This window comes from Balaenoptera physalus (genome assembly GCF_965194825.1).
Source record: "Balaenoptera physalus genome assembly, chromosome: 7".
NCBI classification, from domain to species: domain Eukaryota; kingdom Metazoa; phylum Chordata; class Mammalia; order Artiodactyla; family Balaenopteridae; genus Balaenoptera; species Balaenoptera physalus.
The window spans coordinates 20,682,233-20,695,366 of record NC_138886.1 but is presented as its reverse complement, the minus strand read 5'-3'; the positions used below and the strand labels follow the sequence as shown (position 1 = coordinate 20,695,366).

At 46.0% G+C, this 13,134-nt stretch overlaps 1 protein-coding gene and 1 pseudogene across 3 annotated transcripts; both read right to left on the bottom strand.

Annotated features, from left to right (window-relative positions):
- Positions 1-105: 105 nt before the first annotated feature.
- LOC309664182 (large ribosomal subunit protein uL22 pseudogene) lies at positions 106-589 on the bottom strand (annotated as a pseudogene). Its single transcript has one exon. The product of its transcript is annotated as a large ribosomal subunit protein uL22 pseudogene (transcript).
- Positions 590-2,424: 1,835 nt separating this feature from the next.
- RNF183 (ring finger protein 183) lies at positions 2,425-10,556 on the bottom strand. Of its 2 annotated transcripts, none has more exons than XM_082469252.1 (2): positions 8,486-10,556; positions 2,425-3,559 (listed from the first exon to the last, which is right to left on the bottom strand). In XM_082469252.1, exon 2 carries the CDS (start codon positions 3,514-3,516, stop codon positions 2,944-2,946), a length of 573 nt encoding a protein of 190 aa, XP_082325378.1. In that variant the 5' UTR covers positions 3,517-3,559; positions 8,486-10,556; the 3' UTR covers positions 2,425-2,943. The 2 variants fall into 2 exon arrangements, with proteins under 2 accessions (XP_082325378.1, XP_082325379.1); XM_082469253.1 differs by lacking the exon at positions 8,486-10,556 and adding an exon at positions 4,598-5,820.
- Positions 10,557-13,134: the final 2,578 nt, after the last annotated feature.

The following is a 13,134-nucleotide window of genomic DNA, read 5'->3' as shown; positions in this document are numbered from 1 at the left end:
TAAGAGGTTTCATAGGGCTTTACTGAATATGTTGGCAACACTGGCCAGACCAAAAAAAAGAATCAGTCCAGCCAGCATGGCCTGTTCCCTGTACAAAGCCTGAACTTTTTAACTGCTCCACCTTTTTTTTTTTTTTAACTTTTCTTAGCATTTATTTTTTGCAGCATTTATTCCCAGGCCGTATATTTTTGTTTCTTCTGGGATATCTTTTTCTTCTGTGCAACCTCCTCTTTTGGTTTAGGAACAATCTGTTCCTTTTCAGTAAGGATCATCTCAATGTGGCAGGGAGAGCTCATGTATGGGTTGAACCGACCATGAGCTCTTTAAATCCTGCGCTGCATCTTGGGGGCTTTGTTCACCTGGATGTGATCAATGACCAGAGAATCTGCATTTGAGTTCAGCATTACTCTCTGCATTTTTGAGAATGTGCAGTAAAAATTCAGCACTCTTTGGGCCACTGACCCTGCATCCAGCCCCACTGTTTGGCCTGGGCACACCTACCAACTCCACCATTGTAATGACAGAATGGCACACATTGCTTCTGTAAAGTAACATCCTTCAGATACTTGGTGGCTTTTCGGATATGCATACCCTTAATGGCCTGGACGGTTTCACGAGTGTTCTTAAAGTGAACATGAAGATTTGAACCTCTTGGTCACCTCAGACCACTTACCGGGAAAGCCCGCTCTACCATTTATACTGCCCTTTTGAGGAGTCACTGCATCTCTTACTCTGACTTCATGCCAAAGGGAGTTAATTTTACCACTTCTACCTTGTGAACTTGCAAGGAGCCTATAGTGTTATTCAACAGGAAACTATTTGCATCTTGGGACAGATGATATTTTGTTGTGTAGAAATGTCTTCAGCATTACAACATGTCTTAGCATCCCTGACCTCTGAGGTACTAACAGCCAGAAGCACAACCCACCCCTGCATTGGGGTACCAAAGATTCCTAAATGCTCTCTAGAAGGATGGCACTGCCCAACGTTAGAACTATTGAATGTGAAGACACAAGATGCCACAATGTTAAGTATATCCTTCCCTATCCCAGAAGACTCAAAGCTGTGTCTTGTTTGGTGAATCAGCCACTCCAAGAGTGTAAGTTCTATTTTGACTGAAAGGCCTCCACCACATGCTAGCTGGGTGACCTTGAACAAGGTAGCTAAACTTGGGGAGCATCAGTTTCATCTGTGAAATAGGGGTGAAGCCTGCTTAACTCGGAAGCAGTAGTCCCTAGTACAGAGGCAAGTGTTCTTCCCTGAGCTTCCCCGGCTCCTCTCTCTGTTCCTTGTGGCTCTGAGAATATGGTGAGATCATTGCCTAATTTACCCAGCACAAGAGTTAAGGAGCAAGGATGTGTAAAGAAATGAAGTCAGTGGGGAGACGTCAAGTCCCAACTTTAGTATAATTATCTTCAGTGGTGCAAATGGAGAGGTAGATGCTAGTCCCCTGGCAGGATATGTAGGCGGCTTTCCAATTTCATAATGGAGAACTTTTTCTTCACAGTGGAGCTTAAGACTGTTTGGTTTTACTAAACATGAAGTATGTATGTCTTGGCTATTTTGGAATATCTTGTACATTAAGACCCCTAAGAGTTTATAGAAGGTGGTTTCATTAAACTTACAAAATGTTATTTAGAGCAAATAAAACCAATTTCTGGCCTCTGAAAGCTTATTCTACAAATCCCAAAAAACAAAATGTTATCTTTTTGTGATGGTGTTTTAACCACTTTGAGATTGTTTCAGAGCCCTGAGCCACCAGGCAGTATTAAAAGTGAAGAAGAAATCAGGGTTTTAGATACTGCAGAGGTGGCAACCTGTAGTCAAGCAGCATCCAAATTCTATCTAGTTTTCCTTGGTTCCTAGATTCTGTCACGTAAAATGAAAACCAGAATCCCCTGCCTGCATGGCCTGGGATGGGAACTAAGGCTTTTACTCTATCCGGTGTTTCTGCCTTACCTCTTTTTTTCTTTTTCTTTTTTGGCCATGCCACACGGCATGTGGGATCTTAGTTCTCCGACCAGAGATCAAACCCGTGCCCCCTGCAGTGGAAGCACAGAGTCCTAACCACTGGGCCACCAGGGAATTCCCTGCCTTACCTCTCAAGGCCAGAATTACAACGGTTGGAGGAGAGGAATCAGAGCTCCACCCCAAACCTACCAGGAGGAATAAAAATCTCTTCCTCCAAATCCCAGATTTCTTTTGATCACTGACTCTGGTTTCTTTCACCTTTAAACTTTTCTACTCTTAACACTCCATAAACCACGCACTGACAAGAGGTCGTCTTGTACAAGAAGCAGCTGAGTGAACGTGCCCTCCTTGCTGGTAAGGACTCTGCCACCCCTGGCTCATCCTACCCTTCTGTCCCCCTAGTTCTGACAGAGGACCAGCCAACTCGTTGTTGAATGAGTGAGTGAATGAATTAATGAATGCAGGCCATTTTTACTGGGACTGGTGGGAAAACATCCAAAGAGAAAACTGAAAGGGGAAGACAAACACATTTGCTCACAATTGAAGCTCACTCTCCAAATTTTTTAGCAACAAATAATAGAAAGAGCAACTCCAAAAAATGTGAACTGAGTTCAAAGCAGCTCCAGTAAGAAATGCAGCTTGCTGTCTGAGTGGGTCAGGTTCCTGGATGCCATCGCCCAGCCCTTTGGTACAACATGTTACATAGCCCTGTCATCACAGATTTGCTTCTTGGCCCTTCCTTGACCCTTGGTTCACACGCAGAGCTCTCTTTGTATCTTTTTCCATTAGCTTTCAGAGGTTCTCATTATAGTAGGACTCTCTCCGTTCCCAGAAGCAGATGCACAACCTAGCCGATCCCTGGATTGTAAAAAAGAACAATACTACAAAGGAAGACAACCCCAAATGAGGCTCTGCAGTCCTCATACCCAGCAGCAGCCAAGAAAGGCTTGGTTCTTTGTCTGGAACAGATGCTCACCCCACACCCCCAAAAAACTGCTTGGTCCAAAAGATGGAGAAGATGAGCAACAGAGTGACGCTGAGGATGACAGCCAGCAGGTAGGCAAAGATCCGGAACTGCGGGTTGCGGAAACACCCCCTCAGAGAGTCGTGGCTGGGGCTGGGGCTGGGGATGGGGATGGTGGTAGGGGCCACGTCCTGGGGGCGCCCAGTCTGGCTCCCAGGCCCGGGGCCGAGTTCCAGCGTGTAGACCCGGGGCTGGCGCAGGAAGTAGCGGCTCTTGGGCTCGTCCTTGAGACAGAGCTGGCGGCCTTCCAAGATGACGTGGTGGGGCTCCAGGCGGAGCAGGGTGAGCACGGCAGTGTCCGTGGGCAAGTCAGTGACAGGCTGTCCGGAGGCCAGCACAGTGGGCTGGCGACAGAGCGGACACAGCAACCGGCGCCGGGCCGGAGTCACCAGGCTGAGGTGGGCCAGGCACTCCACGCAGAAAGAGTGGCAGCAGTCCAGCACTTTGGGGGTGTGGAACGTGTTGTTGAAGGGGTTCCAGCACACAGGGCACTCAGGCTCCCGGCCCTGCTTCTCCGCCATCCTCAGACCAGACACTGGGAGGTCTGGCAGGAGACGGGACGTCCTGGCAGAAAGGGAAAAGGAGCAAAGGAACACCCATTAAGCTCCGTGCCTGTACTTGGCCCTAGGCTGTGTCCTGTGGGTTGTTAAAAGGTATTATCACCCACATTTCACAGATGAAAAAACTTAGGTTCAAAAGGTGAAGTGAAATGAACTTATCTACAAAACCGAAATAGAGTTACAAATGTAGAAAACAAACTTATGGTTACCAGGGGGTAAGGGGGGGGACGGATAAATTGAGAGATTGGGATTGACATATACACACTACTATATATAAAATAGATAACTAATAAGGACCTACTATATAGCACAGGGCACTCAATACTCTGTAATGGCCTATATGGGAAAAGAATCTAAAAAAAGGATGGATATATGTATATGTATAACTGATTCACTTTGCTGTACACCTGAAACTAACAGGTATAAATCAACTATACCCCAATAAAAATTTTTTTAAAAAATGAAGCGATTGTTTCAGATCACCCAGTTCCTAAGCCGTAGAGTTAGGTCTGGTGCTACTGCAGCATCCCCTCTACCAGGCCCAGGCCTGAGCCACCCCACCATCATCGAGCTCCCGCTCGAGGAGCCGGCACCCTGGCTTTGGAAATGGATAAAAAGTGCTCCTTGTGCTGCGTGTGATTGCCCTTGGCCTCTTGGGCTCCAGGGAGAGGGAGAGGAGCCACAGTCAGTGCTTCGTGCTACAGGGCAAATATTTCCTTCCCTGCTGCCTCAGATCCTGACTAGCACAGAGATGGGCTTTGTGAATTCCCTGGTCTATCCCTCCTCTGGGGGCAAATGCCAGGCCCTCTCTCCCTCCTCCCCTTGGGCTGCAGGGCCAATCCTCAGAGCCCACTGGCCCAGCCTTTGTGCAGGGCACTGCACTGGCCTGGCAAGGGGGCCTCTGGGAAGGCTCTTCCCCTTGACCTGGAAACATGGAGAGGCCCCCCTGCCCAGATCAGCCCTTCCAGCGCCTCCTCCCAAGATTTGGCCTCCCCTGGCTCCTCCTCCCGCCCTTTGTCCTAGAAACTCCCAGAGCACCCACCTGGCCTTCCTTGGCACTACGGTTGTCAGGCAGATTACCCTGAAGGGCCTGAGGCTCCAGCCTCTTCCCCTCCAGAATCTGCAAAGCTTTGGGAGACTGCCTTCTCACCACCAACCCCGGGGCCCGTCTCCATAGCAGCGTACACGCAGCACCTGGAGCTGCCAGGTAGCCCAGGCTGCCGTCTCCTGAGCGCACCTGCCTGCAGCGAAGGCCAGAGAGCTGCCCAGGTGGCGAGTGGTGAGGTGAGGCACCAGTGTTCCCCTGGGGTGTGGCAAACGACCAACCCTGGAAGCCAAGTTATCTGTGAGATTGTGGGCGGTCTCTTCAAGACCTGGGATCCCTGGCCTCGAAAGGCAGGGGTGGCAATTTCCTTCTTCTAGATTGTGGAGAGGGTAAGTGAGCCTTCTGGGCTTCCTCTCTCCTGGGCCCTCATTTCTTTTCTAAAATGGCTGAAACCTCCTTCTCAAACAAAGGGGCTGCCTGCCCTGCCCTTCAATTGCTATGAAATTCACCTGCTGCACAGCCTGAAGTCTCTGAATACTCCCTGAATATCAGATTCAACAAGTCCTCTCCCATCCCCTTCCGATCACTTAATGTGCCCAAGGAGCTACACCCAGAACATGCAAGCCCGGCTGCCTTCTTTGTCCTTAGATGACACAGATGGTCAGCCTGGCAGGCACTGACCGCTGAGATCCTGGAGTCCAAGACTCAGCCCTCCCACCACCCTTGGGACTTAAAAGCGGGAGTCAGGGAGGAGGAGCACTCCAGCCCCACATTCCTATTTCAACCAGAAACACTTGACTTTTCTCATATTGGTCATTTGAACAAGTTGAAGACTTGAGCTTCTGAGGAAAAAAAAAGTTAAAAAACCTCTTCTCCATCCTAACCACTCACTTTGCAGATGGGAGGCAAGAAGTGACTCTCACCCAAGGTCACCCACTAGTTAGTGGTGACACCTGGACTTCCAGGCCACCACCGTGCTGCTGTCAGAAAGGTAGAACCCTCACCCATTCAGTCCACCTGCTGGATGTGTGTTATTAACTGGATAGTGAGTGTTTGCTTTTCACTAGGAGATTCCTCATGGCCAGAAGTCTCTCATGGTAGGAATCCAGGAACCATGCAGGGGGGACCTGGGGGTAACGAGTCTCCCTTGTGCCCCCGATATGACATCATCTACCCTGACTGAGTTGGTGCCTGAAGCAAAACCTGCTTACATTCTCACCCATGGCTTCCTGGTTTCCTTCTAGACCCTAGACCTCTGTCACTGCCTCGTGACAGGGAAGAGGAAGTGAAGACATGCAGGAGGAGGATGGAACAGCTCTGGCTGAAGCTCGGATAGTTTGCCAAAGATCCTCACCAATGAATGCCTCCTTCTGTGGACGATTCGTCCTTTCTACGAGCAGTCATTGAGTTAATGAGAGCTCGCCACATGCCAGGCGCTGTGCTAGGCACTGGGTAAATAATGGGGAACAAAATAGACATGGTCTTTGACCTCATGACATTTAGAGTCTAGTGAGGGAAAGAGACATTTAATGAGTGATGGGCAATAAATACACAATTTTAATTAATACTATAAAGGACACAAAGGAAAATGGGCTCAGGGGACTTGTTGCTTCAGGTGAGATCACCAGGGAAGCTTTCTCCAGAGAGGTGATATGAAAGCCAAGACCACAGGATGAGAAGAATCCAGCCCTGCAGGGTGGAAAAAGAGCATTCGAGCTCAAGGGAACAGCATGTGCCAAAGCCTTAGGGTGAGAAAAAGCTCTGTCTTTGGGGAAGTGAAAGGAGGCCGGGTGACTGGGGTGTAGTGGGTGGGTCTGGATGGGGAAGTGGCTTTTAGGAAGAAGCCAGAGAGGCTGCCCTGGAGGCTGGGGAATGCATCTGGGTTTTATTCTAGGGCTGAGTGTGTGTGTATGTATGTGCTTGCCGGCAGGGTTGGGGGGTGGGGGGTGACCCAATCCTATTTCCATTTTTAAAGCAACATTCCAGCTGCAGAGCAGAAGACAGAGTGAAAGGGATGAGTGGAAATGGAAGACCAGTTAGGGGCTCTAGCCGTCATCCAGGTTGGCATGGTGGGGCTTGATGCATGTGAGGCGTTGGTGGAGAAGATCAAAGGGATGGGTGAAAGGTATCTTTGCAGATGCAATCAAATATACTTTCCAAGAAGCAGTGGACAGCATAGATTCTAGAACCAGGTTGTCAAGGCTATTGACCCCCAACACACTGCTTGTTAGGGCTGTGATTCCAAGTGAACTGTTTAACCTCTCTGTTCTTCAGTTTCTTCTGAAAAGGAAGCTAAAAGTGGTGCCTCGGAGGGTAAAGCTCTTAGACAGAGCCTGGCACCCAGTAAAGACTATATATGAGGTGGGTTGCATTATCCCTGCAAATGGATTTGAGAGAGAGGAAGGCTCAAGGCTGACTTTGAGGCCACGAAATTTTCTGCATTGAGCTTTGAAAAGCCCCTGAATTCCAGAGTGTGTCAGAAGCAGACCTTTAGTATTTATCAAAGGCCTTAAAATATACATAACCTTGATTCAGCAGTTCCCCCACTGGGAATTTATCCTGTGGAAGTAATCCAGGACCTGTGCCAAGATTTGGGTAGAAAGCACGGCTCTAATGGTTAAAAATTGAAAACTGCCTAATTATCCAATAGTAGGACACTTATTAAATAAATTCTGCTCCATCCATACAAAGAGACATTCTGCAGCCTTTAAATGATGTGATAAAACATCTATTGATATGGAAATACATCATGACATGTCATTAAGTGAAAAGAACCAGTAATAAAACCATATTACAGTACGATCTAATTTTTCAATACATGTGTGCAATGGAAAAAAATGTGTGGAAAAACAAACACTGAAATGTCAACAGTGGTTATCTCTAGGGGTAAGATTATAGGTTTGTTAGTTTGCTTTTAATTCTCTTGCCTGAAAATTCTAACTTTATTGCACTAAGCTTGTATTACTACCCTTAAAGATCTTCCCCTCCCCACAAAGCAGACTTCCATTCTCTGAAGTTCCACGGCCAAAGCTGTAAAGGGATGCTCAAGAGGAGGGATGATCACTGTTGAATCAGCACCTGGGCCCTTATCTGCCATGGTCACCTCAGGCCTTGTCTGTGGTTTCAGAGTCTGTCTCCAGGAGGGACTCTGGCCACTTATCCACCAACGACTCACTCTCAAGCCAGGACATCCCAATACCACCCCAAAGACATCGCCTCAGTCTGTGACCAGGTCAGTCAGCCAAATATCCATTGTCTGTAACATCACCCCAATACTTTCAACCTCCAGAGGAGAGAGGTGAAGAACTAGCATTTTTATAGGACTTCCCAGTTTACAAAGGGCCTCAGTCCTGGCCGGGGTCTAAGTGTGGTAACTCACATCTTGATGGTATAATTTGCCTTTTACAATTTTTTTTTTCCATTTGCATAGACCATTTGATTCTGTAAAACCACCCTCTGAAGGAAGCAGGATCAGGAGTCGACAGTGTGCAGCTATGGAACCAGACTTCTTTGCTGTGAGGTCTTAGACAAATGGCTTAACCTCTCTGAGCTTTGTTTTCCTCTGTAATATAGGCTAATGATCTCACCTTATGAGCTTGCTGTGAGGAAGGGATAATGACTGTTATGTGCCCAGCAAAGCACAGCAGATGCTCAATACATAGGTAGCATGCTATTTTTACACTCATTTTATAGATGGGAACATCAAGGCTCAGAATGGTGAAGTGACTTGCCCAAGGCTTCACAGCTAAAGGATGGCTGAGCTTGAAAGATGATCCCAGGAGTCCTGCCTCCCAGGACAGCGTTCACCCGGTCGGTGGACGATGCTGCCTCTCAGGATGCAGGGCCCTGTGACCCGTCCCTCCACGACCCTCCCTGGTTCCTTACCTGCTCCCTCAGCGCCTCCTCCACCTCCTCCTGCTCCTTTGCCTAGCACGGCCCTGCAGCATGTGCTCTGGGCTCTGACTTCTCCCGGCCTGGTTTCCAGGCAGTTGTGGGCGTGCCTCATTTGCATGGTCTTCAGGAAGCTCTCGGCCAGCTCTCCATCTCAGGTTTTTCTCTCCTTCCCTCTGCTGCCTTTGGACTGTCTGAGCCTACCAGGGACAGCCTGGAAGCTTTGGTTTCATCCTCCTCCTGTGAGTCACTCTTGCCTTCTCTCTAAGGGGGTCGAAGTCCACTCATCTTAGCAGGCCTCTGTTCTGCACCCGGTTGGTCTCCTGCATCACCTCTGACTGCACCGCCTTGGTTCACACACAGCCTTATGGGCAGTTGACAGGCAGGCAGGTTGTCTGTGATGCCACTTCTGCCCCTCGGTGCAGATCGATCCTTTCCTACTCTGCGCCCTGCAACTAAAATACAAAGGGCACTTGCAAAATATTGAGAAAATTATTTAATCCAAAAGGAAAACCATTAGGGGAGAGTCACTGAAGCATAAGCCTGAAGAGCCTGGGTTCTCAATCAAGTCAGATTTCTGGGTCAGAGTCAAGTCCTCGCTCAGAATCCAGACTCTACTTACTAGTGATGGAGACTTGAGCAAATTAATTTCTCTAAATATTATTTTTCTCAGCTGAAAATGGGCATAATAATTTTACCTATTTGATCCACAGGTTAAATGAGATAATGCATGCAGAGATCATACACAGTGCCTGGTACACAGTAACATGCAGTAAATGTTAACTATTATTAAGAGATGATCAGGCAAATCACAGAAAAAGAAATACAAGTGGAAAATATATGTAATTGTTCAACCTCATTTATAATTAGAGAAATTCAGATTTAAAATAAGATACTGCTATTTTTCCTATCAGACTGAAAACATTAACATAATATTAGCTAAAACCCGCTACTATTATTAAAAGTAATAATAGCAGTTTATGTGCTTTATTAAATGCTTCTGATCTGGGACAATGAATCCTCCCAACACTCCCACAAGGCACAATATGGATCACATAAAATAAATGACTTGTCCTTACTCTTCCACAGATAAGGAATCAGAAGCTCAAAGCAAGTAAGGGGTTTATTTGCCCAAGAGCTCATGAGAAGCAAGTTAAAGAGCTGGGACTGCAAGTATGACTCTGAAATCTGTGCCATTGCCTCACTGTCTCCCAAAAGTGTGTTCATACGATCCATCTTTTGTTCCCTCTCCTATTCTCTGTACATATGGTCCTCTTCTTTTATTCCTTTACTGACCATTTAAATTGGGGTTTGGAGAATAAACAGAAATAAATGTATTTTATGATGTAATCAAATGCCCTAGTCCCCTTATTTTGTGTTTTAAAATTTTTGTTTTAGAAGAGGTAATACATTTGCATGTTCAGCACGAGAGGTTTCATTTTGCAATGAAAATGTTGTTCTCCCAGCTACCTAATTTCCCTAAAAATTAAGGAATTATACTATCAGTTTCTTGTGTATCTTTCCAAAGATGCTTTATGAATACACAAGCAAAACTCCTGTGTCAAAATGTCTATGTATTCCTATTCCTCCTTTTTACACAAATGTGCATTTGGTATATATGGTTCTACACTTTGCTTTTTTCACTTAACGATGTATCTGAGATATCATTCTGTATTAGTGCATAAAGAGCTTTTTCAGTTTTTTAATGGTTGTATCATATTTCATTGAATGGCTGTACCACAAATTACTTAACCATTCCCTTATTGATCTAATCCCTTCATTTGTTGTTTGTTTTTTTTTTTTTTTGGCCGCGCCTCAAGGCATGCGGGATCTTAGTTCCCTGACCTGGGATTGAGCCCGGGCCCCCTGCAGTGGAAGCGCTGCGTCCTAACCATTGGACAACCAGGAAGTTCCCCTAATCCCTTCATTTTAAATATATAAATATTGGCTGGAAAAATAAATGCCAAAATGATTGCAGGATTTAGATTAGCCTTGAATTGTCTGAAAAATAGCTGTGTTCTTTGGGAAGTTGTAGATCCCTAACAAAGACCTCTAAGCATTTTTCCTCTTTCTGAGCAGGAGACAGAGGGATGCCTCAAGGCATGACCTGGTGGCCTGGAATTCCCTCTCAGCCCTAGAAGGCCCTGCTTTCCAGTATCACTTCTGGTTAACTAAGGTTAGTGAGAATTCAAGACACTGATTCAGCCCAAAGGATCTGGTTCGTATTTGAGAGTTTAGAAGCCATGCTTTCTGGCAACTCATGCGAACCATGAAGAAATTTATACACTTTTACATAATAATATAATTCCCTGGAAGTATCCAAAAGATATGTGTGATATTGTGATTTATAATAAGAAATATTTGGCCTTCATTCTATTCCTGGCCTGGGATTGAACCCACGCTCCCTGTGGTGGAAGCGTGAAGTCTTAACCACTGGACTGCTAGGGAAGTCCCTTATTTAAAATGCTATTGCAGGACTTCCCTGGTGGCACAGTGGTTAAGAATCCGCCTGCCAATGCAGGGGACATGGGTTCGAGCCCTGGTCCGGGAAGATCCCACATGCCGCAGAGCAGCTAAGCCCGCGAGCTACAACTACTGAAGCCTGTGCGCCTAGAGCCCGTGCTCCACAACAAGAGAAGCCACCACAATGAGAAGCCCACACACTGCAACAAAGAGTATCCCTCGCTTGCCACAACTAGAGAAAGCCCTCATGGAGCAACGAAGACCCAACGCAGCCACAAAAAAAAAAAAAAAAAAAAAAAAAAATGCTATTGCAGAAGAATTTTTATTGACCTGTGAAAATGGTCACAATATACTATAAATGGAAGGGGGCAAAGCAGTTACAAAATGTTGTAGGTATGATCCAGATTTTGTAAAACAAAATTTATATATAAAGCCTGAAAGGCCATGAGACAAAATGTCCCAATGGTTATCTCTGCGTGCTAAGTTTACTGGTATTGCCATTTTCTTCTTAACTATATTTTCTAAACTTTTATTAATAAATATGTATTACTTTTGCAATAGGAAAATTCACTTGGAAAACAAGGAAGTCTGAGTTTTCTGCAACCCAGGAATCCAGAACTTAAAAAGAAGCAAGGAGGGTGTGTAAGAAATCAGTCAGGGCATTGCAAGCATTGACATAAAAATAAAATAACCCATGGCCCTTTCCCGGGTCACTGCTTGTCTAGTGAGCAAATGCATTATCATTAATATCTCTGGGTGGTCAGGGCTAGGGAGTACTTTGCAAACAGTGGAAAATTTTCCGGGGAGATACCCAGGAGAGATAGTGAGCCATCTCAGGAATTTGAGAGTTGAACTAATTTAGTTCATGCTTCGGAGGTGAGGTCAGTCAGCTGGAAAAGCACCTCGTCTAAGCAGTACCTTGGAACCGGGTGAGTGAAGAGTCATGAGACTTGGTGGGGCCCAGCCAAGGTCGGGAATGGAGGCGGAGGGTGGCATGAACCATGTGGGGAGGAAGAGACAGCAGAAGGCAGTAAATGGGCAGTGGAGGATGGAGAAAAGACGGTGACGAGGCAGGTTTTGGTCAGGTGATCAGTGTTGAGCGAGCTCCCACCCCCGCCAAGGGCACAGGGCAACTCTCCCTATGGGACACCACATTGTTATTACTTGGAGCCATGCCTTAGGCTTATCCGGAGGCCAGAACAGTCCCAGCAGCAGAGGTATCACCTGGAGATTGGTAGGAATGCAGAAGCTCAGGCCCACTCCAGACCTACTGAATCAGAATTTGCATTTTCACAAGATCCCCAGGGGGATTCAGAGACACACTGAAGTATGAGGACTAATTTAGGAAAAAATATCCCCAGTATATGCTCCTTGACTCATCCCGGGTGCATTTGTCTTCAGGTTCTTAAAGACTTCTCAAGGATCTGACACCAGGAAGAAGATGTCCCAGACAGGGCTGGGTGAATCTCAGCCTGGGAATGGACACCGTCCCTCTCTCCCCATTTCCTGTGTGCAGCGTCTGAGTTTGTTTTACATGTCACAATCCTCATACAAAACCCTTGGGGCCAGATGTGTTTCAGAATTCAGAATTTTTCATATTTTAGGAAGATAATATGATGCATTTACCATATACTAGTGAGACCTGAGGCAGCACCTGGTAATCAAATGCATTAATATTCTGCAATTGATTTTTTATTTTATTTTATTAATATTCTGCAATTTATTATAAAGATTGATACCCAAAAGAATAAGCACCATCAGGTCAATTTTGGCACCAAATTTAATGAAAAAAACCTTTGTCTCCAGAACGTGGGGATTTTAGCATTGTGGATAAGGATTATGAACTGTTTTATTATTTTATTTTATTTTAAAAATGTGTCAATTGAATAAATTTAGAAACACTGATATAACACTATTTCCCAGCCCACGTTTACCTCAGACTTAGCAGGACCTACAGGATCTAGATATTCTTTCAAATATAAAGTAGTTCACATAATTCCTTTCATCAAGCAGGTCACATCTGGCATTGTTATTCCCAGATCAATTCAAGGCATTCTGTGAGGAGTGATTGGATTTTGATGAAATTAAGAATTTATCCCAGCTAACATCAATGCGAAATGTCAGAGCTAAGGCTGGACCCCAGGGCCTCCAGCTCCTGGTCCTGCGCTTTCCTCCTCTCC